Source organism: Pseudophryne corroboree, chromosome 3, assembly GCF_028390025.1.
Source record: "Pseudophryne corroboree isolate aPseCor3 chromosome 3, aPseCor3.hap2, whole genome shotgun sequence".
Taxonomy (NCBI): domain Eukaryota; kingdom Metazoa; phylum Chordata; class Amphibia; order Anura; family Myobatrachidae; genus Pseudophryne; species Pseudophryne corroboree.
This window is the reverse complement of record NC_086446.1, coordinates 646,198,508-646,225,368: the sequence shown is the minus strand read 5'-3', so window position 1 is coordinate 646,225,368 and position 26,861 is coordinate 646,198,508. Positions and strand designations below refer to the sequence as shown.

Sequence of the window (26,861 nt, the reverse complement as noted above, 5' to 3'; positions counted from 1 at the left end):
AGCTCATAAAGAGAACAAGAGTTCAGGCGATCCTCATTGATCCGGACTGGCCAAGAAGGGCTTGGTACGCGGATCTTCTGGATCTACTGCTGGAAGATCCAAGGCCTCTTCCTCTTTGGGAGGACCTACTGCAACAGGGGCTGTTCATTTATCAAGACTTACCGCGGCTACGTTTGATGGCATGGAGGTTGAATGCCAGATATTAGCTTGGAAGGGCATTCCGAACATGGTTATTCCTACCCTGATCCAGGCTAGGAAAGGAGTAACGTTGAAACATTACTATCGCATTTGGAAAAAGTATATATCTTGTAGTGAAACCAAGAAGTTTCCTACGGTGGAGTTTCAACTGGGACAGTTTCTCCTCTTCCTGCAAGCAGGTGTGGACTGGATATGGGCCTGAAGTTGGGATCTGTAAAGGTCCTGCTTTCGGCCTTGTCCATTTTCTTCCAGAAACTGTTGGCTTCCCTCCCTGAGGTTCAGACTTTCTTGGAAGGGGTTCTGCACATCCTGCCTCCCTTTGTGCTGCCTACGGCACCCTGGGATCTTAACGTGGTGTTACAGTTCCTCCAATCGGATTGGTTCGAGCCTCTACCGGAGGTTGAAGTCAAGTTTCTCACGTGGAAGGCTGTCACTTTGTTGGCCTTAGCTTCTGCTAGACGTGTCGGAGTCAGGTAGGAGGGGCATAGAGGGAGGAGCCAGCCCACACTATCAAAGTCTTAAAGTGCCCATGGCTCCTGGTGGACCCGTCTATACCCCATGGTACTAATATGGACCCCAGCATCCTCTACGGACTATGAGAAAAGGATTTACCGGTAGGTAATTAAAATCCTATTTTATTCCTTTCAGAACAGTCAATAACATTATTTTTTTTTAAATGTAGTTCATATAGTTTAAAAAGTATTTTTAAAAATATTTAAATATTATATTATGCACATCTGCATCAAAAACTGGGGGACACATGGATCAAAGCAATAAAGAGCAAGTAAATTTGCACCTTAATTAAAAACTGTGTTGCCCTGCATGTAAAACAGACCTCCCAACTGTCCTAATTTTGGGGGTCATTCCGAGTTGTTCGCTCGTTGCCGATTTTCGCAACGGAGCGATTAAGGCGAAAATGCGCATGCGCATGGTACGCAGTGCGCATGCGCTAAGTATTTTAGCTCATAACTTAGTAGATTTACTCACGTCCGAACTAAGAATTTCCATCGTTGAAGTGATCGGAGTGTGATTGACAGGAAGTGGGTGTTTCTGGGCGGAAACTGACCGTTTTCTGTGAGTGTGCGGAAAAACGCAGGCGTGCCAGGATAAAACGCGGGAGTGTCTGGAGAAACGGGGGAGTGGCTGGCAGAACGCAGGGCGTGTTTGTGACGTCAAACCAGGAACGAAACGGGCTGAGCTGATCGCAGTGTAGGAGTAAGTCTTGACCTACTCAGAAACTGCTAAGAATTTAACATTCGCAAATTCTGCTAAGCTAAGATACACTCCCAGAGGGCGGCGGCCTAGCGTGTGCAATGCTGCTAAAATCTGCTAGCGAGCGAACAACTCGGAATGACCCCCTTTGGCAGAACAGTCCCGCTTTTTGGGCACTGCAGTGTCCCATGGAAGAGCAAGGTTGGCAAGTCTCACTCTTACTTGCTGCCCTGTATAGCAGAGCAGCGATGAATGGATTGAGTAAGGTTAGCTAGAACATCATCCTCACCCCACTTGTTAGGCTAAATTGTACAGTGTTGAATAAAAATAAAAAAAAACATTCATGCCAACAATAATCAGCATTTGAATGCACAGAAAATCTTGCAATGACATCACATTAGAATTCCCAGATCAATGTTTGGTTTGGTTGGCTGGCAACCAGTGACATCATAATGCATGGAATACTGGTCCAGACTTTACCAAGAGTTCTGGACAGGAGTCCAAGCTCTATATAACAGCAGACATGGCTATCCAACAAAGTGCTGCAGGTAAGGAAAATAATTTTCAGGTTTTTTTTTTAATGGTATATGGGTGATTAGCAATGGTAAGGGAGTGGTGGAAGCTAGGTTAGTGGTTCATGTGGGTGTAAAAAAATGGATGGTCCTCATATGGGGTGCGAGGAAGAGGCAAGGTGTGATCCTACAGCGTGGGATGAGAGAAAGTAGAAGGTCCCCATGTCCCCAAAAGCTAATTGTAGAGGCAGAAGGGAGGGACAGGCTGTCTCAATGGTGGTTTGATTGGTATGACAGGCTTCTGTCATACCCAGTTAAAGGCTACTTACATGCTGATCTGTGAGGGCACTGGCCGTCCACCGATCACTGTCAGATCTGTGGTAGGATTTTTAAAGAGGAAGAAGGGGGGTCAAATCTGGGGTCTAATTTTTAATGAAAGAAAGCCAATGAGCATAATAGTTGATTATTTAGATTACCAGTATAAGGTATTTTGGGGCAGATGTATTAACCTGGAGACGGCATAAGGAAGTGATAAACCAGTGATAAGTGCACGGTGATAAACACACCAGCGAATGAGCGCCTATCTGTTCATTTACATATTGGAGCTGATTGGCTGGTGCGTTTATCACCTTCCACTTATCACTGGTTTATCACTTCCTTATGCCTTTTCCAGGTTAATACATCTGCCCCTTTGTTCTTTAATTGTTTATGTATATGTAGTAGACTGTTTGTTTTTAAGGTATAAACAAATGTATGACTTTATGCCAAGTCAGTAAAATTCTGTCCTTGAAAGTCTCATCATGTGTGACTTCACAAGTCTATTTTCCAGAGCTCTAGGGTGGTGTCTAGATGCTGTCAAGAATGTGAGAGGGGAGACAGGTGCGGCAGAGCCCTTCCTGTCATACTAACACATACCCCAGAGTTTTGGTTGTATAAAGTATATGAAAAATACATAGAGTATATTAGAAATATCTAATTATTCTAATCATTTTTATAGTCAAAACCAGGGATTAAAGTGGTCCTGGAGAGGTGGTGGAACTCATTAACTCTGCCACCTCATCCCTCCCCCCACTTCCCTCCTCACATTAAGCGGAGCCAGGGCAAGTGCTAGTGTTCTCGGCATTCCCCCCCCCCCTCCCCCCTTACAAGCCATAACTTAGTGCCCTACTTCTCATACTGTATAAAGGGACACTGATCTCACAAAGATACAGCGTGGTCACATAATAGTACCCCCAAATAAAATTATAACACCCAGTAGCACAATCTTATTCACATTACCCCTTATTCATATTATACCACATAGTAATGCCCCTTATTCAGGTTATATCACTCAGTAGTGCCCTTTATTCACATTGCACTACACAATGGTACCCTTTATACATGTTATGCCACACAGTAGTGCCCCTTATACACAATTTCCACAGTAGTAGTGCCTCTTACAGATAATGCCCACAGTTGTAGTGCCCCTTACACATAATGACCACAGTAGTGCCACTTGTACACATAATGCCCACAGTAGTGCCACTTGTACACATAATGGCTACAGAAGTACCGCTTATACACAAAATGCCCACAGTAGTAGTGCCGATTATAAACAGAATCCCCACAGTAGTAGTGCCCCTTACACATAATACCCACAGTAGTTGTGCCCCTATACATAATGCCCACAGTAGTGCCCCTTATGCACATCTCTGCCTGTCACTCCAGCAGCTCACTGCCTGCGTTTCTCCAGCAGCTCCATGCCCTGTATTCCTCCAGCAGTTTCCCTACCTCTCTTGTCCCTCCAACCCCCTCTCATCTTGTCTTTAAGATGCAAAGAGCCAGCTCCTCTTCCTGCCTCCTCTTCACTTCAGCAGCGGAGACAGCATAACATCACATACGCAGTGCTGGAAAAGAAAGCCACTGGGACCTGAGGAGGGGATGAATGCTAATTAACAGACACAGCATGTGTGAGTACCAGGAGGAGTGGACTGTAAATGGAGGAGGACATGGAGCCACCAGGATCCAAGGAATGGGGAGGTAGCTGCAGCTTATCAGTAACACTAGCGCTGTCTGCATCATCTATTAAAGTAGGTGACGGTACAGCATTTTCTGTTGGAATTAATGTGCAGGGCAATGGAGGCGGTGGAGCTAGTTCTCCCTACCATTCAGTGTCGGACTGGGGCATCAAGGGCCCACCAGGGAAATGCAATCACAGGGGTCCACTAAGGGGCGTTGCCATATACTGGAAGTGGTGTGGCCAGCTATTATAGGCACCACCTAGCATAGTATATAATGAAAAAAAATATACCTTTCAAATATGGCCGGTTTCACCCAGTGCCGTAACTAGGCATTTTAGCGCTGTGTGCAAGAAACGGCATTGGCGCCACCCCCCCTATGCAAGATAGGGGCAGTGCACGCCGTAGGCGCTCAAAAAATATATAGGGGCATGGCTTCATGGGGAAGGGATGTGGCCACAAAATAATACCAATTCATACTACGGTGCACAGTTGTCTCCATTATTCACATAATGCTGCACAGTAGCGCCACTACACCAGGTAGAGCCCCTTTTACACATTACGGCAGCCAGTCCCCCTTTTTACACATTACGGCAGACAGCGTCCCCTTTTTACACATTACAGCAGACAGCGCCTTCTTTTTACACATTACGGCAGACAGCGTGCCCTTTTTACACATTACGGCAGACAGAGTCCCCCTTTTACACATTACGGCAGACAGCATCCCTCTTTTTTTACATTACGGCAGACAGCATCTCCCTTTTTACACATTACGCAGTCAGCGTCCGCCTTTTTACACATTACAGCAGACAGCGTCCCCCTTTTTACACATTACGGCAGACAGCATCCCCCTTTTTACACATTATGGCAGACAGCGTCCCCTTTTTACACATTGTGGCAGACAGAATAGATAGATAGATAGATAGATAGATACTTACTATAGCTCCCCACTGGTTCAGGCGCCTTAGTGCAGGCTTCATGCAGCAGATCCCAGGCAGGGGAGAAGGAGGAGGAGGGAGGGGGACTGCAGCCCCAGCAGTGCTATGTGATTGGTAGTGGCGCTGCAGCAGCTGTCCCTCTCCTTCCGCATTGGCTGGCCGACGCCGCTGTGAATGCTGTGAATGCTGGGATGAGGGAAGCGCATCCCAGCATTCACAGCAGCGCCGGGCAGCCAATGCGGAAGAAGAGGGGACTGCTGCAGCGGTGCCGCTACCAATTACATAGCGCTGCTGCGGCTCCAGTTCCCCTCCCTGCTTCTCCTCCTCCCCTGCCTCCGGCGCTGCTGCTCTCCTCTCCTCTTCTACAGCACGGCGCAACCAGCACAGCAGAGGCGGCTTGTAATGAGTCAATTTGACTCATTACAAGCCACTGGCCGTTGCGCCCTCATGGCAACTGTGCTGTGTCTTGCGGTTCATCCCACCACACATTGCTCCAATACTAATAACATAGTACTAACATATCTAATCTCCCGATAAGAGCTGCCCTTTGCAATGGCCGCCAGTCCCTGGACTTCCGGGTTTATGACCCGGGAGTCCCTCTGCGCATGCGCAGAGTAATGCTGTGGCCACGGAAAGTGCTGGGAGGGATCTGATTGGATCCCTCTGACAGCACTGATGTGGAAAGAAGCCCATAGGCTTCTATAGGGTAACACCAACTTTTGCTGGAACTACCTTGCTCATCGGAAACCCAGCGTCCTGTGGTTTTACCGCATTTTTCTGTTAGTACATCCCGCCCATTGTATGTGCAGTAATGTCCTGGTAGCGGTGGCGGTGGGCTTCATCTAGGGGATAGAATATCATAAGACAATTACATACCATTTATTATAATTAAACTACGGAAGAAGTGGGCTTTCCTGCGCCCTGTGCCTGCCACGCACCCATAGGGGCTAATTCAGACCTGATCGGTGCTATGCACAGAAGCGATCAAGCCTGATTTGTGTATGCGCCGTTGCCGCAGTGCGCCGGCGCATGGCAGACAGCCGACGGCTGTCTTAGCCCAGTGATCACCTCTGCCTGATTGACAGGCAGAAGTGGTCGCTGGGTGGGAGGGGACAGGAGGGAGCAGTCCGGTGGTGGTGCGGTCCCGGTAATGCAGGTGTGCCCGTTGGGGGGCGGGCTGCGGCAGCTGCGTGACGTCACACGCAGCCACTGCGACCTGGGCTGCAACGAGTAGCTCCCTGCCAGCGCGCAAGATCTGCACTGGCTGGGAGCTACTCCTCCAGTACAATAGCATCGCCACTGTGCGATGCTTTTGTACTTGTACAAATTTTTTTTATCACATCTACGATCAGGTCTGAATCACCCCCTATAGTGCATAACATCATGATGTCATGCTGAGAGGGCTGGGCCGCAGCTGCCAAGAAGAACAAAAAGAGCATGGACCACAGGTCAGTGACCAGGGCCGGACTGACCATCTGGCTCTTCTGGCAAATGCCAGAAGGGCCGATGGGCTGGTGGTCCGGTCTGGTCCACAGAGAGCTAGGAAGGCTGCGCTCAGCGTAGCTCCCGGCTCTCTGGTTCATCCCCAGTTGCCGCCGCCGCCAGATGTGCCCCGTTGTTAAGCAATATGGGGGCGTGCGATGAGTCCACGCCCCCTGACTCGCGCCACACCCCCATTTTCACATGCACACGCCTTCAACACGTGCGCACAGAGTCCCCAGTCCGTCCCTGGCAGTGCCATGCCCAGGATCCTCGTTCTGTGCAACAGCACCGCTTGCACATCCCTAGTTATGGCCCTACAGTACAATTCTGTTATTTATGCCACTGAACAGTAGTAGATTCTCTGGGGAAGTCGAATGGACCAGGAAAATTTAATTTACTCCTGAAGAACTCTAAATTCTAAAGCCTCCTATATATCCAGAGAAAGAACAGAAGTATGGTCTATACTACTATACTATGGCCTCGTGGGACCCTTAGTCCAGCTCTGATGTCACCAGGCGTCAGAGCTGCATTCCTGTCCTGTATTAAGACAGTACATTGCACCTGCTACAGAAACTGAAAGCTTGTGGAGGTGTGTGTGTGTGTAAACTTTCAGGAAAGCACCATGGAGATGAAGGCCATTGTCTTGTAGCTGATAGAGTCTATGTTATGTGACTGGGAGTAGCAACAAATGTTTGTCAGAAGTTCTCGTACACAGAAATATAGTATTTATCATTTTTAAATGTAAAACTTTAAATGATCTATTTTTCATTAAAGCAGAGCTAAATTTTATTATTCAGCCAGTAAAAACATTTTTTTTAAATAGTTGTGGTAGGTTCTGGAAATGGCTTAAACGACACAGATTTTGAAAATTGGTCCCGCTCAGGATTTATACTTATAATGGGATCAGGTGTTTCCATTTCAGGATGTGTAAGTAAATTACTTTTATTTCTATTTTTCAGTGTTAGTGCAATGAGTCATGTTCCTTTGATATGCCATGTTCCTGCTTTGTCACTTGTTTTTCCAATGTTGTAACACAAGCAGAATTAATTTAACCCTGTTAAGGGCACCTGGAGTGGGTCACGCAGTATGTTGACAGGCCTGGCAAAGTACTATGCTTTTTTTCTCTAAGTAAATATTGTAAGAACGTATACGTACATGGCTGCATATAGAGTCTGTGTTGCACTAGGCATCGTGAATGAATTTTCTTGCTCATTTATAGATGGCTTTACTTTATCCATTACAATATGCCCTTACAGCAGTATGTTTACATAATCAGGCAGAATTCTAAAATTAGACCCCTATGGAAATATGTATAAAATACTAGAGATGAGCGCCGGAAATTTTTCGGGTTTTGTGTTTTGGTTTTGGGTTCGGTTCCGCGGCCGTGTTTTGGGTTCGACCGCGTTTTGGCAAAACCTCACCGAATTTTTTTTGTCGGATTCGGGTGTGTTTTGGATTCGGGTGTTTTTTTCAAAAAACCCTAAAAAACAGCTTAAATCATAGAATTTGGGGGTAATTTTGATCCCAAAGTATTATTAACCTCAAAAAACATAATTTACACTCATTTTCAGCCTATTCTGAACACATCACACCTCACAATATTATTTTTAGTCCTAAAATTTGCACCGAGGTCGCTGTGTGAGTAAGATAAGCGACCCTAGTGGCCGACACAAACACCGGGCCCATCTAGGAGTGGCACTGCAGTGTCACGCAGGATGGCCCTTCCAAAAAACCCTCCCCAAACAGCACATGACGCAAAGAAAAAAAGAGGCGCAATGAGGTAGCTGACTGTGTGAGTAAGATTAGCGACCCTAGTGGCCGACACAAACACCGGGCACATCTAGGAGTGGCACTGCAGTGTCACGCAGGATGTCCCTTCCAAAAAACCCTCCCCAAACAGCACATGACGCAAAGAAAAAAAGAGGCGCAATGAGGTAGCTGACTGTGTGAGTAAGATTAGCGACCCTAGTGGCCGACACAAACACCGGGCCCATCTAGGAGTGGCACTGCAGTGTCACGCAGGATGTCCCTTCCAAAAAACCCTCCCCAATCAGCACATGATGCAAAGAAAAAGAAAAGAAAAAAGAGGTGCAAGATGGAATTATCCTTGGGCCCTCCCACCCACCCTTATGTTGTATAAACAAAACAGGACATGCACACTTTAACCAACCCATCATTTCAGTGACAGGGTCTGCCACACGACTGTGACTGATATGACGGGTTGGTTTGGACCCCCCCCAAAAAAGAAGCAATTAATCTCTCCTTGCACAAACTGGCTCTACAGAGGCAAGATGTCCACCTCATCTTCACCCTCCGATATATCACCGTGTACATCCCCCTCCTCACAGATTATCAATTCGTCCCCACTGGAATCCACCATCTCAGCTCCCTGTGTACTTTGTGGAGGCAATTGCTGCTGGTCAATGTCTCCGCGGAGGAATTGATTATAATTCATTTTAATGAACATCATCTTCTCCACATTTTCTGGATGTAACCTCGTACGCCGATTGCTGACAAGGTGAGCGGCGGCACTAAACACTCTTTCGGAGTACACACTTGTGGGAGGGCAACTTAGGTAGAATAAAGCCAGTTTGTGCAAGGGCCTCCAAATTGCCTCTTTTTCCTGCCAGTATAAGTACGGACTGTGTGACGTGCCTACTTGGATGCGGTCACTCATATAATCCTCCACCATTCTATCAATGTTGAGAGAATCATATGCAGTGACAGTAGACGACATGTCCGTAATCGTTGTCAGGTCCTTCAGTCCGGACCAGATGTCAGCATCAGCAGTCGCTCCAGACTGCCCTGCATCACCGCCAGCGGGTGGGCTCGGAATTCTGAGCCTTTTCCTCGCACCCCCAGTTGCGGGAGAATGTGAAGGAGGAGATGTTGACAGGTCGCGTTCCGCTTGACTTGACAATTTTGTCACCAGCAGGTCTTTCAACCCCAGCAGACCTGTGTCTGCCGGAAAGAGAGATCCAAGGTAGGCTTTAAATCTAGGATCGAGCACGGTGGCCAAAATGTAGTGCTCTGATTTCAACAGATTGACCACCCGTGAATCCTTGTTAAGCGAATTAAGGGCTGCATCCACAAGTCCCACATGCCTAGCGGAATCGCTCCGTGTTAGCTCCTTCTTCAATGCCTCCAGCTTCTTCTGCAAAAGCCTGATGAGGGGAATGACCTGACTCAGGCTGGCAGTGTCTGAACTGACTTCACGTGTGGCAAGTTCAAAGGGCATCAGAACCTTGCACAACGTTGAAATCATTCTCCACTGCACTTGAGACAGGTGCATTCCACCTACTATATCGTGCTCAATTGTATAGGCTTGAATGGCCTTTTGCTGCTCCTCCAACCTCTGAAGCATATAGAGGGTTGAATTCCACCTCGTTACCACTTCTTGCTTCAGATGATGGCAGGGCAGGTTCAGTAGTTTTTGGTGGTGCTCCAGTTTTCTGTACGTGGTGCCTGTACGCCGAAAGTGTCCCGCAATTCTTCTGGCCACCGACAGCATCTCTTGCACGCCCCTGTCGTTTTTTAAAAAATTCTGCACCACCAAATTCAAGGTATGTGCAAAACATGGGACGTGCTGGAATTGGCCCAGATTTAATGCACACACAATATTGCTGGCGTTGTCCGATGCCACAAATCCACAGGAGAGTCCAATTGGGGTAAGCCATTCCGCGATGATCTTCCTCAGTTGCCGTAAGAGGTTTTCAGCTGTGTGCGTATTCTGGAAAGCGGTGATACAAAGCGTAGCCTGCCTAGGAAAGAGTTGGCGTTTGCGAGATGCTGCTACTGGTGCCGCCGCTGCTGTTCTTGCGGCGGGAGTCCATACATCTACCCAGTGGGCTGTCACAGTCATATAGTCCTGACCCTGCCCTGCTCCACTTGTCCACATGTCCGTGGTTAAGTGGACATTGGGTACAGCTGCATTTTTTAGGACACTGGTGACTCTTTTTCTGAGGTCTGTGTACATTTTCGGTATCGCCTGCCTAGAGAAATGGAACCTAGATGGTATTTGGTACCGGGGACACAGTACCTCCAACAAGTCTCTAGTTGGCTCTGCAGTAATGATGGATACCGGAACCACGTTTCTCACCACCCAGGATGCCAAGGCCTCAGTTATCCGCTTTGCAGTAGGATGACTGCTGTGATATTTCATCTTCCTCGCAAAGGACTGTTGAACAGTCAATTGCTTACTGGAAGTAGTACAAGTGGGCTTACGACTTCCCCTCTGGGATGACCATCGACTCCCAGCGGCAACAACAGCAGCGCCAGCAGCAGTAGGCGTTACACGCAAGGATGCATTGGAGGAATCCCAGGCAGGAGAGGACTCGTCAGACTTGCCAGTGACATGGCCTGCAGGACTATTGGCATTCCTGGGGAAGGAGGAAATTGACACTGAGGGAGTTGGTGGGGTGGTTTGCGTGAGCTTGGTTACAAGAGGAAGGGATTTACTGGTCAGTGGACTGCTTCCGCTGTCACCCAAAGTTTTTGAACTTGTCACTGACTTATTATGAATGCGCTGCAGGTGACGTATAAGGGAGGATGTTCCGAGGTGGTTAACGTCCTTACCCCTACTTATTACAGCTTGACAAAGGGAACACACGGCTTGACACCTGTTGTCCGCATTTCTGGTGAAATACCTCCACACCGAAGAGCTGATTTTTTTGGTATTTTCACCTGGCATGTCAACGGCCATATTCCTCCCACGGACAACAGGTGTCTCCCCGGGTGCCTGACTTAAACAAACCACCTCACCATCAGAATCCTCCTGGTCAATTTCCTCCCCAGCGCCAGCAACACCCATATCCTCCTCATCCTGGTGTACTTCAACACTGACATCTTCAATCTGACTATCAGGAACTGGACTGCGGGTGCTCCTTCCAGCACTTGCAGGGGGCGTGCAAATGGTGGAAGGCGCATGCTCTTCACGTCCAGTGTTGGGAAGGTCAGGCATCGCAAACGACACAATTGGACTCTCCTTGTGGATTTGGGATTTCAAAGAACGCACAGTTCTTTGCGGTGCTTTTGCCAGCTTGAGTCTTTTCAGTTTTCTAGCGAGAGGCTGAGTGCTTCCATCCTCATGTGAAGCTGAACCACTAGCCATGAACATAGGCCAGGGCCTCAGCCGTTCCTTGCCACTCCGTGTGGTAAATGGCATATTGGCAAGTTTACGCTTCTCCTCCGACAATTTTATTTTAGGTTTTGGAGTCCTTTTTTTTCTGATATTTGGTGTTTTGGATTTGACATGCTCTGTACTATGACATTGGGCATCGGCCTTGGCAGACGACGTTGCTGGCATTTCATCGTCTCGGCCATGACTAGTGGCAGCAGCTTCAGCACGAGGTGGAAGTGGATCTTGATCTTTCCCTAATTTTGGAACCTCAACTTTTTTGTTCTCCATATTTTATAGGCAGAACTAAAAGGCACCTCAGGTAAACAATGGAGATGGATGGATTGGATACTAGTATACAATTATGGACGGACTGCCACGGTTAGGTGGTATAAAAAAACCACGGTTAGGTGGTATATATTATAATAATAATACAATTATGGATGGACGGACTGCCTGCCGACTGCCGACACAGAGGTAGCCACAGCCGTGAACTACCGCACTGTACACTGGTTGATAAAGAGATAGTAGTATACTCGTAACAACTAGTATGACACTATGACGACGGTATAAAGAATGGAAAAAAAACCACGGTTAGGTGGTATATATTATAATAATAATACAATTATGGATGGACGGACTGCCTGCCGACTGCCGACACAGAGGTAGCCACAGCCGTGAACTACCGCACTGTACACTGGTTGATAAAGAGATAGTAGTATACTCGTAACAACTAGTATGACACTATGACGACGGTATAAAGAATGGAAAAAAAACCACGGTTAGGTGGTAGGTATATAATAATAAATAATACAATTCTGGTCGGACGGACTGCCTGCCGTGTGCCGACACAGAGGTAGCCACAGCCGTGAACTACCGCACTGTACACTGGTTGATAAAGAGATAGTAGTATACTCGTAACAATTAGGATGACACTATGACGGTATAAAGAATGAAAAAAAAACCGCGGTTAGGTGGTAGGTATATAATAATAAATAATACAATTCTGGTCGGACGGACTGCCTGCCGTGTGCCGACACAGAGGTAGCCACAGCCGTGAACTACCGCACTGTACACTGGTTGATAAAGAGATAGTAGTATACTCGTAACAATTAGGATGACACTATGACGGTATAAAGAATGAAAAAAAAACCACGGTTAGGTGGTAGGTATATAATAATAAATAATACAATTCTGGTCGGACGGACTGCCTGCCGTGTGCCGACACAGAGGTAGCCACAGCCGTGAACTACCGCACTGTACACTGGTTGATAAAGAGATAGTAGTATACTCGTAACAATTAGGATGACACTATGACGGTATAAAGAATGAAAAAAAAAACCACGGTTAGGTGGTAGGTATATAATAATAAATAATACAATTCTGGTCGGACGGACTGCCTGCCGTGTGCCGACACAGAGGTAGCCACAGCCGTGAACTACCGCACTGTACACTGGTTGATAAAGAGATAGTAGTATACTCGTAACAATTAGGATGACACTATGACGGTATAAAGAATGAAAAAAAAACCACGGTTAGGTGGTAGGTATATAATAATAAATAATACAATTCTGGTCGGACGGACTGCCTGCCGTGTGCCGACACAGAGGTAGCCACAGCCGTGAACTACCGCACTGTACACTGGTTGATAAAGAGATAGTAGTATACTCGTAACAATTAGGATGACACTATGACGGTATAAAGAATGAAAAAAAAACCACGGTTAGGTGGTAGGTATATAATAATAAATAATACAATTCTGGTCGGACGGACTGCCTGCCGTGTGCCGACACAGAGGTAGCCACAGCCGTGAACTACCGCACTGTACACTGGTTGATAAAGAGATAGTAGTATACTCGTAACAATTAGGATGACACTATGACGGTATAAAGAATGAAAAAAAAAACCACGGTTAGGTGGTAGGTATATAATAATAAATAATACAATTCTGGTCGGACGGACTGCCTGCCGTGTGCCGACACAGAGGTAGCCACAGCCGTGAACTACCGCACTGTACACTGGTTGATAAAGAGATAGTAGTATACTCGTAACAATTAGGATGACACTATGACGGTATAAAGAATGAAAAAAAAACCACGGTTAGGTGGTAGGTATATAATAATAAATAATACAATTCTGGTCGGACGGACTGCCTGCCGTGTGCCGACACAGAGGTAGCCACAGCCGTGAACTACCGCACTGTACACTGGTTGATAAAGAGATAGTAGTATACTCGTAACAATTAGGATGACACTATGACGGTATAAAGAATGAAAAAAAAACCACGGTTAGGTGGTAGGTATATAATAATAAATAATACAATTCTGGTCGGACGGACTGCCTGCCGTGTGCCGACACAGAGGTAGCCACAGCCGTGAACTACCGCACTGTACACTGGTTGATAAAGAGATAGTAGTATACTCGTAACAATTAGGATGACACTATGACGGTATAAAGAATGAAAAAAAAAACCACGGTTAGGTGGTAGGTATATAATAATAAATAATACAATTCTGGTCGGACGGACTGCCTGCCGTGTGCCGACACAGAGGTAGCCACAGCCGTGAACTACCGCACTGTACACTGGTTGATAAAGAGATAGTAGTATACTCGTAACAATTAGGATGACACTATGACGGTATAAAGAATGAAAAAAAAACCACGGTTAGGTGGTAGGTATATAATAATAAATAATACAATTCTGGTCGGACGGACTGCCTGCCGTGTGCCGACACAGAGGTAGCCACAGCCGTGAACTACCGCACTGTACACTGGTTGATAAAGAGATAGTAGTATACTCGTAACAATTAGGATGACACTATGACGGTATAAAGAATGAAAAAAAAACCACGGTTAGGTGGTAGGTATATAATAATAAATAATACAATTCTGGTCGGACGGACTGCCTGCCGTGTGCCGACACAGAGGTAGCCACAGCCGTGAACTACCGCACTGTACACTGGTTGATAAAGAGATAGTAGTATACTCGTAACAATTAGGATGACACTATGACGGTATAAAGAATGAAAAAAAAACCACGGTTAGGTGGTATATATTATAATAATAATACAATTATGGATGGACGGACTGCCTGCCGACTGCCGACACAGAGGTAGCCACAGCCGTGAACTACCGCACTGTACACTGGTTGATAAAGAGATAGTAGTATACTCGTAACAATTAGGATGACACTATGACGGTATAAAGAATGAAAAAAAAACCACGGTTAGGTGGTAGGTATATAATAATAAATAATACAATTCTGGTCGGACGGACTGCCTGCCGTGTGCCGACACAGAGGTAGCCACAGCCGTGAACTACCGCACTGTACTGTGTCTGCTGCTAATATAGACTGGTTGATATTTAAAGAGATATTAGTAGTATACAACAATACTATACTGGTGGTCAGGCACTGGTCACCACTCCTGCAGCAAAAGTGTGCACTGTTAATTAATATAATTGTACTCCTGGCTCCTGCTAACAACCTGCAGTGCTCCCCAGTCTCCCCCACAATTAATTATAAGCTTTTAATTTATACATTGATGACTGTGCAGCACACTGGGCTGAGCTGAGTGCACACAGACTGAGTCACACTGTGTGACTGACTGTGCTGTGTATCGTTTTTTTTTTCAGGCAGAGAATGGATATAGCAGAGAGAAGTGAACGGATATATTATATTAAATAAAAGTTAACTAGCAACTGCACTGGTCACTGACTGTGGTAAACTAACTCTGTCTGCGACTCTGCACAATCTCTCTCTATCTAATCTATCTCTATTCTAATGGAGAGGACGCCAGACACGTCCTCTCCCTATCAATCTCAATGCACGAGTGAAAATGGCGGCGACGCGCGGCTCCTTATATAGAATCCGAGTCTCGCGATAGAATCCGAGCCTCGCGAGAATCCGACAGCGTCATGATGACGTTCGGGCGCGCTCGGGTTAACCGAGCAAGGCGGGAAGATCCGAGTCGCTCGGACCCGTGAAAAAAAACATGAAGTTCGGGCGGGTTCGGATTCCGAGGAACCGAACCCGCTCATCTCTATAAAATACTACTAAGAAGAATTACATTTGTTTAGTATACAATGCTAGCTTAATACTATTCAACATGACAGGTACTGTAGGAGTCAATACATTTCATTTATGCACAGGTAAAAAAAAAAAAGGTAAATGTACACCATACTAATTTATTCATGTATATCTATTTAACAAGCTCTACTTGTTCATTATCACTTACAGGAACAGGGGGAGCGGTCAGTATTCTGACTGCCAACATTTTACTTTTACTGGCTGTCGGGAATTCCAGCGTCAGGATCCTGAACGCTGGGATCCCGACAGCCGGTATATTAACTACATCCCACAGGTACTATGCAAATGTCACAGTATATTTGTTGAGTGCCACTAACTGTATAAAGGAAGTAATGTAACAGAGTAGGCTTTGAAATTATCTCAATTGTTTGGGTGAGTTACAAACTGGCAGATGAAGTAAAGGCACACATGCCAGAAAATCACCAAGAAAGGGCCATTTTCCATACTGTGGTTACAGAAATCGCATGGTGCAGCAAAAGAGCTGTTACCACAGGCAAGATACGGTAACGGAAATCACTGCTGTCTTAAAAAATAATAATACTAAAGACCCTCCCCTGGTTGACCAAACAATGCTACTTTAGCAGTGGTCCTCAACTTCATAAAGGAGGGTCAGGATGTACTGCGCCTGAGTTTGTCGTCCCTGCGAGATTCCGGCTAAAAAACGCGGACATTTATTTAAAGGTACAATCACATACAAGGCAAAACCATGCCTTGGAAGTTATTGCCCCTTTAAAAAAAGTCCAAGTTCGGCCAGCATCCTGCATGGCGACCGAACTCAGGCAGTATTACATCCCGCCCCTGGGCCTTTGGCAATCAGGGGATAAAAAAATACAAATCACCAATCAATAAAAATAAATAAAATTAATTTCTGTGCCTCCTTTCATAAAAGGAAAACATCTAAATCTGTGCACCCAATTATATATACACAAGGGCTAAGCGGGCAACACTGTTGCAGCCCCATGCCCAGGGCCAGACTGCCCATTTGGCACTTCTGGCAAATGTCAGACGGGCCGATGGGCTGGCAGGCTAGTCCTGTCACACATGGAGCCGGGAAGGCCGTGCACAGTCTCCGGCTCTCTGGTCTGGCCGCTCCCACGCCCTACTCCATGGAAATGGGGGCGTGCCATGAGTCCATGCCCCCCTGACTCACGGCACGCCCCCGTTGGTAGTGTCTGCGTACCCCCTTTCGTGGCATGTGCGTGCATGCACATGCCAGGGCCGATTTCAGCCCCCAGTCCGTCCCTGCTCATGCCCCTTACTTCTGGATAGCAAAGTGCATACCTCCCAGTATGACCCATTTCAGGAGGGACTATTGCTCTGTTCCCGAACTCCTATTAATTTAGATTGCTCTCACTTGTGATGAAGCACCTTTCTTTTCAATTAAATAATTCAACACAGGTGAGGTCATTAAAAACTGAGGAGGGAAGTCCAGTAACAGAGCATTTTGTCACTCCTGGAATGGGTCATGTTGGAAGGTATGAGGGTACCCAGAACGGCAGCCTGCCGCCAGGATGACTGCTGGGGATGCTCCAAATGGGCACCCTCCTGTCTGTGCAGTCAAATGGAACGTCTTCAGGATGCCCTGTATAGAGCTGCTGGCTCCACCCCCTGTGTGCAATGTCATGATGTCACTGGTGCAGCCGCACTGGGTACATTTGAGCCTAGTTATGGCTCTGATATTCACTGCTCTGCCCCCCGACTTCCGCTCTGTTCCACCCTGCCCCTGGTCATCCTGCCCCACCCCCACACACACGCTCTGTCCTGCACGCATACGTAGCCTTTATATGTTTTGACCTACTAATATTTTCTGCAGTGTAGTGGGTTTTATACTTACCTTTCTTGATCCGATATAGGCCACAAAATAATATAAATAAAAATCCAAATCAGTCACGCAGCGTACTGTCCCCTTTAGAGACTGTTTGGTTTGGTAGCATATGTTACCCAAGAAAGTAAAATTTGTCCTAAAAAGTAATGCTGATTAAAAAAAAAAATTCTTTGTGAAGAATTTGTCTCATCATATGGAGCAAAACATAAACGAATCTGAAGGGTGGAAATGAGACAGTGGGCCTGATTGAGATGGACGCAGAAAACATCAATGCTGTGTCTTTGGGCATAGCAGCTATGTGTAAGAATAAGAATGCTAATGCTACAGGAGGCATCTGTAGGAAAAAGCCACCACCTTCTAGCATCTGTGATCCGAGTGCATCTGAAGACGCGCTATCGGATCACCACTGTGCGATGACAACGTTGTTGGAAGCATCAGTCATCTGAGTAAGCCTCAGCAAGGGCCAGGAAATCTGCATCGGAAGACACAAACCCTTGCCTCGGTACTCCCAAAAAATGGTGGCGATACCCCCCATTTTCGGGAACGTTGGCACCTGTCAATCAGCCTGTCAATCAGGCATGCAATCACGCAGCACCTTTTCTAAATCGGACCTGTGAGGATTATTTGTGAGTATATATGACACTTTATTACATTATTATACTAAGATTTCTACATGTATACCAGCAATTCATTCTATACCAAAATGACCCCTTACTGCAGCAATGCATCTTTCTAGTTTTGACACCAGTGAGTATAATATATAAGCACAGTGTGGGTAGAGGAAATTAGCTTTGTCCATACTCTATGTATATATACCTGGACCTTCCATATTGTTTGCCTCGCCATATCGCTCTCAAATCCCCCTCCATAGCTATCTCATTGCCCCCTCACTCCATACAGTATCTCTCGCTGCCCCTTCCATATCACTGTTACTGCCCCCTCCATAGCTATCTCATTGCCCTCTCACTCCATACAGTATCTCTCACTGCCCCTTCCATATCACTGTTACTGCCCCCTCCATAGCAATCTCATTGCCCCCTCACTCCATATAGTATCTCTCACTGCCCCTTCCATATCACTGTCACTGCCCCCTCCATAGCAATCTCATTGCCCCCTCACTCCATATAGTATCTCTCACTGCCCCTTCCATATGTCACTGCCCCCTCCATAGCTATCTCATTGCCCCCTCACTCCATATAGTATCTCTCACTGCCCCTTCCATATGTCACTGCCCCCTCCATAGCTATCTCATTGCCCTCTCACTCCATACAGTATCTCTCACTGCCCCTTCCATATCACTGTTACTGCCCCCTCCATAGCAATCTCATTGCCCCCTCACTCCATATAGTATCTCTCACTGCCCCTTCCATATCACTGTCACTGCCCCTCCATAGCTATCTCATTGCCCCCTCACTCCATATAGTATCTCTCACTGCCCCTTCCATATCACTGTCACTGCCCCTCCATAGCTATCTCATTGCCCCCTCACTCCATATAGTATCTCTCACTGCCCCTTCCATATTACTGTCACTGCCCCTCCATAGCTATCTCATTGCCCCCTCACTCCATATAGTATCTCTCACTGCCCCTTCCATATAACTGTCACTGCCCCCTCCATAGCTATCTCATTGCCCCCTCACTCCATACAGTATCTCTCACTGCCCCTTCCATATCACTGTCACTGCCCCTCCATAGCTATCTCATTGCCCCCTCACTCCATATAGTATCTCTCACTGCCCCCTCCATATCACTGTCACTGCCCCCTCCATAGCTATCTCATTGCCCCCTCACTCCATACAGTATCTCTCACTGCCCCTTCCATATCTCTGTCACTGCTCCCTCCATAGCTATCTCATTGCCCCCTCACTCCATATAGTATCTCTCACTGCCCCTTCCATATCACTGTCACTGCCCCTCCATAGCTATCTCATTGCCCCCTCACTCCATATAGTATCTCTCACTGCCCCCTCCATATCACTGTCACTGCCCCCTCCATAGCTATCTCATTGCCCCCTCACTCCGTATAGTATCTCTCACTGCCCCTTCCATATCACTGTCACTGCCCCTCCATAGCTATCTCATTGCCCCCTCACTCCATATAGTATCTCTCACTGCCCCTTCCATATGTCACTGCCCCCTCCATAGCTATATCATTGCCCCCTCACTCCATACAGTATCTCTCACTGCCCCTTCCATATCACTGCCACTGCCACCTCCATAGCTATCTCATTGCCCCCTCACTCCATACAGTATCTCTCACTGCCCCCTCCATATCACTGTCACTGCCCCTCCATAGCTATCTCATTGCCCCCTCACTCCATATAGTATCTCTCACTGCCCCTTCCATATCACTGTCACTGCCCCCTCCATAGCAATCTCATTGCCCCCTCACTCCGTATAGTATCTCTCACTGCCCCTTCCATATCACTGTCACTGCCCCCTCCATAGCTATCTCATTGCCCCCTCACTCCATACAGTATCTCTCACTGCCCCCTCCATATCACTGTCACTGCCACCTCCATAGCTATCTCATTGCCCCCTCACTCCATACAGTATCTCTCACTGCCCCTTCCATATCACTGTCACTGCCCCTCCATAGCTATCTCATTGCCCCCTCACTCCGTATAGTATCTCTCACTGCCCCTTCCATATCACTGTCACTGCCCCCTCCATAGCTATCTCATTGCCCCCTCACTCCATACAGTATCTCTCACTGCCCCCTCCATATCACTGTCACTGCCACCTCCATAGCTATCTCATTGCCCCCTCACTCCATACAGTATCTCTCACTGCCCCTTCCATATCACTGTCACTGCCCCTCCATAGCTATATCATTGCCCCCTCACTCCATATAGTATCTCTCACTGCCCCTTCCATATCACTGTCACTGCCCCTCCATAGCTATCTCATTGCCCCCTCACTCCATATAGTATCTCTCACTGCCCCTTCCATATCACTGTCACTGCCCCCTCCATAGCAATCTCATTGCCCCCTCACTCCATACAGTATCTCTCACTGCCCCTTCCATATCTCTGTCACTGCCCCTCCATAGCTATCTCATTGCCCCCTCACTCCATACAGTATCTCTCACTGCCCCTTCCATATCACTGTCACTGCCCCTCCATAGCTATCTCATTGCCCCCTCACTCCATACAGTTTCTCTCACTGCCCCTTCCATATCACTGTCACTGCCCCCTCCATAGCTATCTCATTGCCCCCTCACTCCATACAGTATCTCTCGCTGCCCCTTCCATATCACTGTTACTGCCCCCTCCATAGCTATCTCATTGCCCTCTCACTCCATATAGTATCTCTCACTGCCCCTTCCATATCACTGTTACTGCCCCCTCCATAGCTATCTCATTGCCCTCTCACTCCATACAGTATCTCTCACTGCCCCTTCCATATCACTGTCACTGCTCCCTCCATAGCTATCTCATTGCCCCCTCACTCCATACAGTATCTCTCACTGCCCCTTCCATATCACTGTCACTGCCCCTCCATAGCTATCTCATTGCCCCCTCACTCCATATAGTATCTCTCACTGCCCCCTCCATATCACTGTCACTGCCCCCTCCATAGCTATCTCATTGCCCCCTCACTCCATACAGTATCTCTCACTGCCCCTTCCATATCTCTGTCACTGCTCCCTCCATAGCTATCTCATTGCCCCCTCACTCCATATAGTATCTCTCACTGCCCCTTCCATATCACTGTCACTGCCCCTCCATAGCTATCTCATTGCCCCCTCACTCCATATAGTATATCTCACTGCCCCCTCCATATCACTGTCACTGCCCCCTCCATAGCTATCTCATTGCCCCCTCACTCCGTATAGTATCTCTCACTGCCCCTTCCATATCACTGTCACTGCCCCTCCATAGCTATCTCATTGCCCCCTCACTCCATACAGTATCTCTCACTGCCCCTTCCATATCACTGTCACTGCTCCCTCCATAGCTATATCATTGCCCCCTCACTCCATACAGTATCTCTCACTGCCCCTTCCATATCACTGTCACTGCCCCTCCATAGCTATCTCATTGCCCCCTCACTCCATACAGTATCTCTCACTGCCCCTTCCATATCACTGTCACTGCCCCTCCATAGCTATATCATTGCCCCCTCACTCCATACAGTATCTCTCACTGCCCCTTCCATATCTCTGTCACTGCCCCTCCATAGCTATCTCATTGCCCCCTCACTCCATACAGTATCTCTCACTGCCCCTTCCATATCACTGTCACTGCCCCTCCATAGCTATCTCATTGCCCCCTCACTCCATACAGTTTCTCTCACTGCCCCTTCCATATCACTGTCACTGCCCCCTCCATAGCTATCTCATTGCCCCCTCACTCCATACAGTATCTCTCGCTGCCCCTTCCATATCACTGTTACTGCCCCCTCCATAGCTATCTCATTGCCCTCTCACTCCATATAGTATCTCTCACTGCCCCTTCCATATCACTGTTACTGCCCCCTCCATAGCTATCTCATTGCCCTCTCACTCCATACAGTATCTCTCACTGCCCCTTCCATATCACTGTCACTGCTCCCTCCATAGCTATCTCATTGCCCCCTCACTCCATACAGTATCTCTCACTGCCCCTTCCATATCACTGTCACTGCCCCTCCATAGCTATCTCATTGCCCCCTCACTCCATATAGTATCTCTCACTGCCCCCTCCATATCACTGTCACTGCCCCCTCCATAGCTATCTCATTGCCCCCTCACTCCATACAGTATCTCTCACTGCCCCTTCCATATCTCTGTCACTGCTCCCTCCATAGCTATCTCATTGCCCCCTCACTCCATATAGTATCTCTCACTGCCCCTTCCATATCACTGTCACTGCCCCTCCATAGCTATCTCATTGCCCCCTCACTCCATATAGTATATCTCACTGCCCCCTCCATATCACTGTCACTGCCCCCTCCATAGCTATCTCATTGCCCCCTCACTCCGTATAGTATCTCTCACTGCCCCTTCCATATCACTGTCACTGCCCCTCCATAGCTATCTCATTGCCCCCTCACTCCATACAGTATCTCTCACTGCCCCTTCCATATCACTGTCACTGCTCCCTCCATAGCTATATCATTGCCCCCTCACTCCATACAGTATCTCTCACTGCCCCTTCCATATCACTGTCACTGCTCCCTCCATAGCTATCTCATTGCCCCCTCACTCCATATAGTATCTCTCACTGCCCCCTCCATATCACTGTCACTGCCCCCTCCATAGCTATCTCATTGCCCCCTCACTCCATACAGTATCTCTCACTGCCCCTTCCATATCTCTGTCACTGCTCCCTCCATAGCTATCTCATTGCCCCCTCACTCCATACAGTATCTCTCACTGCCCCCTCCATATCACTGTCACTGCCACCTCCATAGCTATCTCATTGCCCCCTCACTCCATACAGTATCTCTCACTGCCCCTTCCATATCACTGTCACTGCCCCTCCATAGCTATCTCATTGCCCCCTCACTCCATATAGTATCTCTCACTGCCCCTTCCATATCACTGTCACTGCCCCTCCATAGCTATCTCATTGCCCCCTCACTCCATACAGTATCTCTCACTGCCCCTTCCATATCACTGTCACTGCTCCCTCCATAGCTATCTCATTGCCCCCTCACTCCATACAGTATCTCTCACTGCCCCTTCCATATCACTGTCACTGCTCCCTCCATAGCTATCTCATTGCCCCCTCACTCCATATAGTATCTCTCACTGCCCCTTCCATATCACTGTCACTGCCCCTCCATAGCTATCTCATTGCCCCCTCACTCCATACAGTATCTCTCACTGCCCCTTCCATATCACTGTCACTGCCCCTCCATAGCTATCTCATTGCCCCCTCACTCCATATAGTATCTCTCACTGCCCCTTCCATATCACTGTCACTGCCCCTCCATAGCTATCTCATTGCCCCCTCACTCCATATAGTATCTCTCACTGCCCCCTCCATATCACTGTCACTGCCCCCTCATAGCTATCTCATTGCCCCTTCACTCCATACAGTATCTCTCACTGCCCCTTCCATATCACTGTTACTGCCCCTCCATAGCTATCTCATTGCCCTCTCACTCCATACAGTATCTCTCACTGCCCCTTCCATATCACTGTCACTGCTCCCTCCATAGCTATCTCATTGACCCCCTCACCTCCATACAGTATCTCTCACTGCCCCTTCCATATCTCTGTCACTGCTCCCTCCATAGCTATCTCATTGCCCCCTTCACTCCATACAGTATCTCTCACTGCCCCTTCCATATCACTGTCACTGCACCCCTCCATAGCTATCTCATTGCCCCTTCACTCCATACAGTATCTCTCACTGCCCCTTCCATATCACTGTTACTGCCCCCTCCATAGCTATCTCATTGCCCTCTCACTCACATACAGTATCTCTCACTGCCCCTTCCATATCACTGTCACTGCTCCCTCCATAGCTATCTCATTGCCCCCTCACTCCATACAGTATCTCTCACTGCCCTTCCATATCTCTGTCACTGCTCCCTCCATAGCTATCTCATTGCCCCCTCACTCCATATAGTATCTCTCACTGCCCCTTCCATATCACTGTCACTGCCCCTCCATAGCTATCTCATTGCCCCCTCACTCCATATAGTATCTCTCACTGCCCCCTCCATATCACTGTCACTGCCCCCTCCATAGCTATCTCATTGCCCCCTCACTCCGTATAGTATCTCTCACTGCCCCTTCCATATCACTGTCACTGCCCCTCCATAGCTATCTCATTGCCCCCTCACTCCATATAGTATCTCTCACTGCCCCTTCCATATGTCACTGCCCCCTCCATAGCTATATCATTGCCCCCTCACTCCATACAGTATCTCTCACTGCCCCTTCCATATCACTGTTACTGCCCCCCTCCATAGCTATCTCATTGCCCCCTCACTCCATATAGTATCTCTCACTGCCCCTTCCATATCACTGTCACTGCCCCCTCCATAGCTATCTCATTTGCCCCCTCACTCCATATAGTATCTCTCACTGCCCCTTCCATATCACTGTCACTGCCCCCTCCATAGCTATCTCATTGCCCCCTCACTCCATACAGTATCTCTCCCTGCCCCCTCCATATCACTGTCACTGCCCCTCCATAGCTATCTCATTGCCCCCTCACTCCATATAGTATCTCTCACTGCCCTTCCATATCACTGTCACTGCCCCCTCCATAGCAATCTCATTGCCCCTCACTCCGTATAGTATCTCTCACTGCCCCTTCCATATCACTGTCACTGCCCCTCCATAAGCTAATCTCATTGCCCCCTCACTCCATACTAGTATCTCTCACTGCCCCTTCCATATCACTGTCACTGCCCCCTCCATAGCAATCTCATTGCCCCCTCACTCCATATAGTATCTCTCACTGCCCCTTCCATATCACTGTCACTGCCCCCTCCATAGCAATCTCATTGCCCCCTCACTCCATATAGTATCTCTCACTGCCCCTTCCATATCACTGTCACTGCCCCCTCCATAGCAATCTCATTGCCCCCTCACTCCATACAGTATCTCTCACTGCCCCTTCCATATCACTGTCACTGCCCCTCCATATGTCACTGCCCCCTCCATAGCTATCTCATTGCCCCCTCACTCCATATAGTATCTCTCACTGCCCCTTCCATATCTCTGTCACTGCCCCTCCATAGCTATCTCATTGCCCCCTCACTCCATATAGTATCTCTCACTGCCCCTTCCATATGTCACTGCCCCCTCCATAGCTATATCATTGCCCCCTCACTCCATACAGTATCTCTCACTGCCCCTTCCATATCACTGTCACTGCCCCCTCCATAGCAATCTCATTGCCCCCTCACTCCATACAGTATCTCTCACTGCCCCTTCCATATCACTGTCACTGCCCCTCCATAGCTATCTCATTGCCCCCTCACTCCATATAGTATCTCTCACTGCCCCTTCCATATCACTGTCACTGCCCCTCCATAGCTATCTCATTGCCCCCTCACTCCATACAGTATCTCTCACTGCCCCTTCCATATCACTGTCACTGCCCCCTCCACAGCTATCTCATTGCCCTCTCACTCCATACAGTATCTCTCACTGCCCCTTCCATATCACTGTCACTGCCCCCTCCATAGCAATCTCATTGCCCCCTCACTCCATATAGTATCTCTCACTGCCCCTTCCATATCACTGTCACTGCTCCCTCCATAGCTATCTCATTGCCCCCTCACTCCATACAGTATCTCTCACTGCCCCTTCCATATCACTGTCACTGCCCCTCCATAGCTATCTCATTGCCCCTTCACTCCATACAGTATCTCTCACTGCCCCTTCCATATCTCTGTCACTGCCCCTCCATAGCTATCTCATTGCCCCCTCACTCCATATAGTATCTCTCACTGCCCCTTCCATATGTCACTGCCCCCTCCATAGCTATATCATTGCCCCGTCACTCCATACAGTATCTCTCACTGCCCCTTCCATATCACTGCCACTGCTCCCTCCATAGCTATCTCATTGCCCCCTCACTCCATACAGTATCTCTCACTGCCCCCTCCATATCACTGTCACTGCCCCTCCATAGCTATCTCATTGCCCCCTCACTCCATACAGTATCTCTCACTGCCCCCTCCATATCACTGTCACTGCCCCTCCATAGCTATCTCATTGCCCCCTCACTCCATACAGTATCTCTCACTGCCCCCTCCATATCACTGTCACTGCCCCTCCATAGCTATCTCATTGCCCCCTCACTCCATACAGTATCTCTCACTGCCCCCTCCATATCACTGTCACTGCCCCTCCATAGCTATCTCATTGCACCCTCACTCCATACAGTATCTCTCACTGCCCCTTCCATATTACTGTCACTGCCCCTCCATAGCTATCTCATTGCCCCCTTACTCCATATAGTATCTCTCACTGCCCCTTCCATATCACTGTCACTGCTCCCTCCATAGCTGTCTCATTGCCCCCTCACTCCATACAGTATCTCTCACTGCCCCTTCCATATCACTGTTACTGCCCCCTCCATAGCTATCTCATTGCCCTCTCACTCCATACAGTATCTCTCACTGCCCCTTCCATATCTCTGTCACTGCTCCCTCCATAGCTATCTCATTGCCCCCTCACTCCATACAGTATCTCTCACTGCCCCTTTGCAATCACAGGACCACAGGTGGGGTAAGTCATGATTTTTTTTATTTTTTTTTACATTTAATCCTGTGAATGGGTAGGTAGGGGCCCCCGTCTATTCCTTTACCCAGGGCCTACACTGCCGTTAAGATGGCCCTGTGTGTGAGAGGCTATTGGAAGAATCTTGGCACTAAACAGTTTTTCTTTCTCTGTTATTTCTCTAACGTCCTAGAGGATGCTGGGGACTCCGTAAGGACCATGGGGAATAGACGGGCTCCGCAGGAGATAGGGCACTTTAAGAAAGCTTTGGATTCTGGGTGTGCACTGGCTCCTCCCTCTATGCCCCTCCTCCAGACCT

The 26,861-nt window shown here is 48.0% G+C and overlaps 1 protein-coding gene across 8 annotated transcripts in view; it reads left to right on the top strand.

Annotated features, from left to right (window-relative positions):
• The window catches only part of FAM13C (family with sequence similarity 13 member C), a 914,350-nt gene that overhangs the window by 21,835 nt on the left and 865,654 nt on the right, over nt 1–26,861 (top strand). For 3 of the 8 annotated variants that reach the window (XM_063961754.1, XM_063961756.1, XM_063961750.1), the window contains exons 1-3: nt 1,885–1,958; nt 3,733–3,871; nt 7,163–7,266. In XM_063961754.1, the coding sequence (XP_063817824.1) occupies nt 3,847–3,871; nt 7,163–7,266 (129 nt within the window). In that variant the 5' untranslated portion in view covers nt 1,885–1,958; nt 3,733–3,846. Of the gene's footprint in view, nt 1–1,884; nt 1,959–3,732; nt 3,872–7,162; nt 7,267–26,861 lie in introns of those variants that run through there. The other 5 variants (XM_063961753.1, XM_063961755.1, XM_063961752.1 and 2 more) reach the window with 4 other exon arrangements.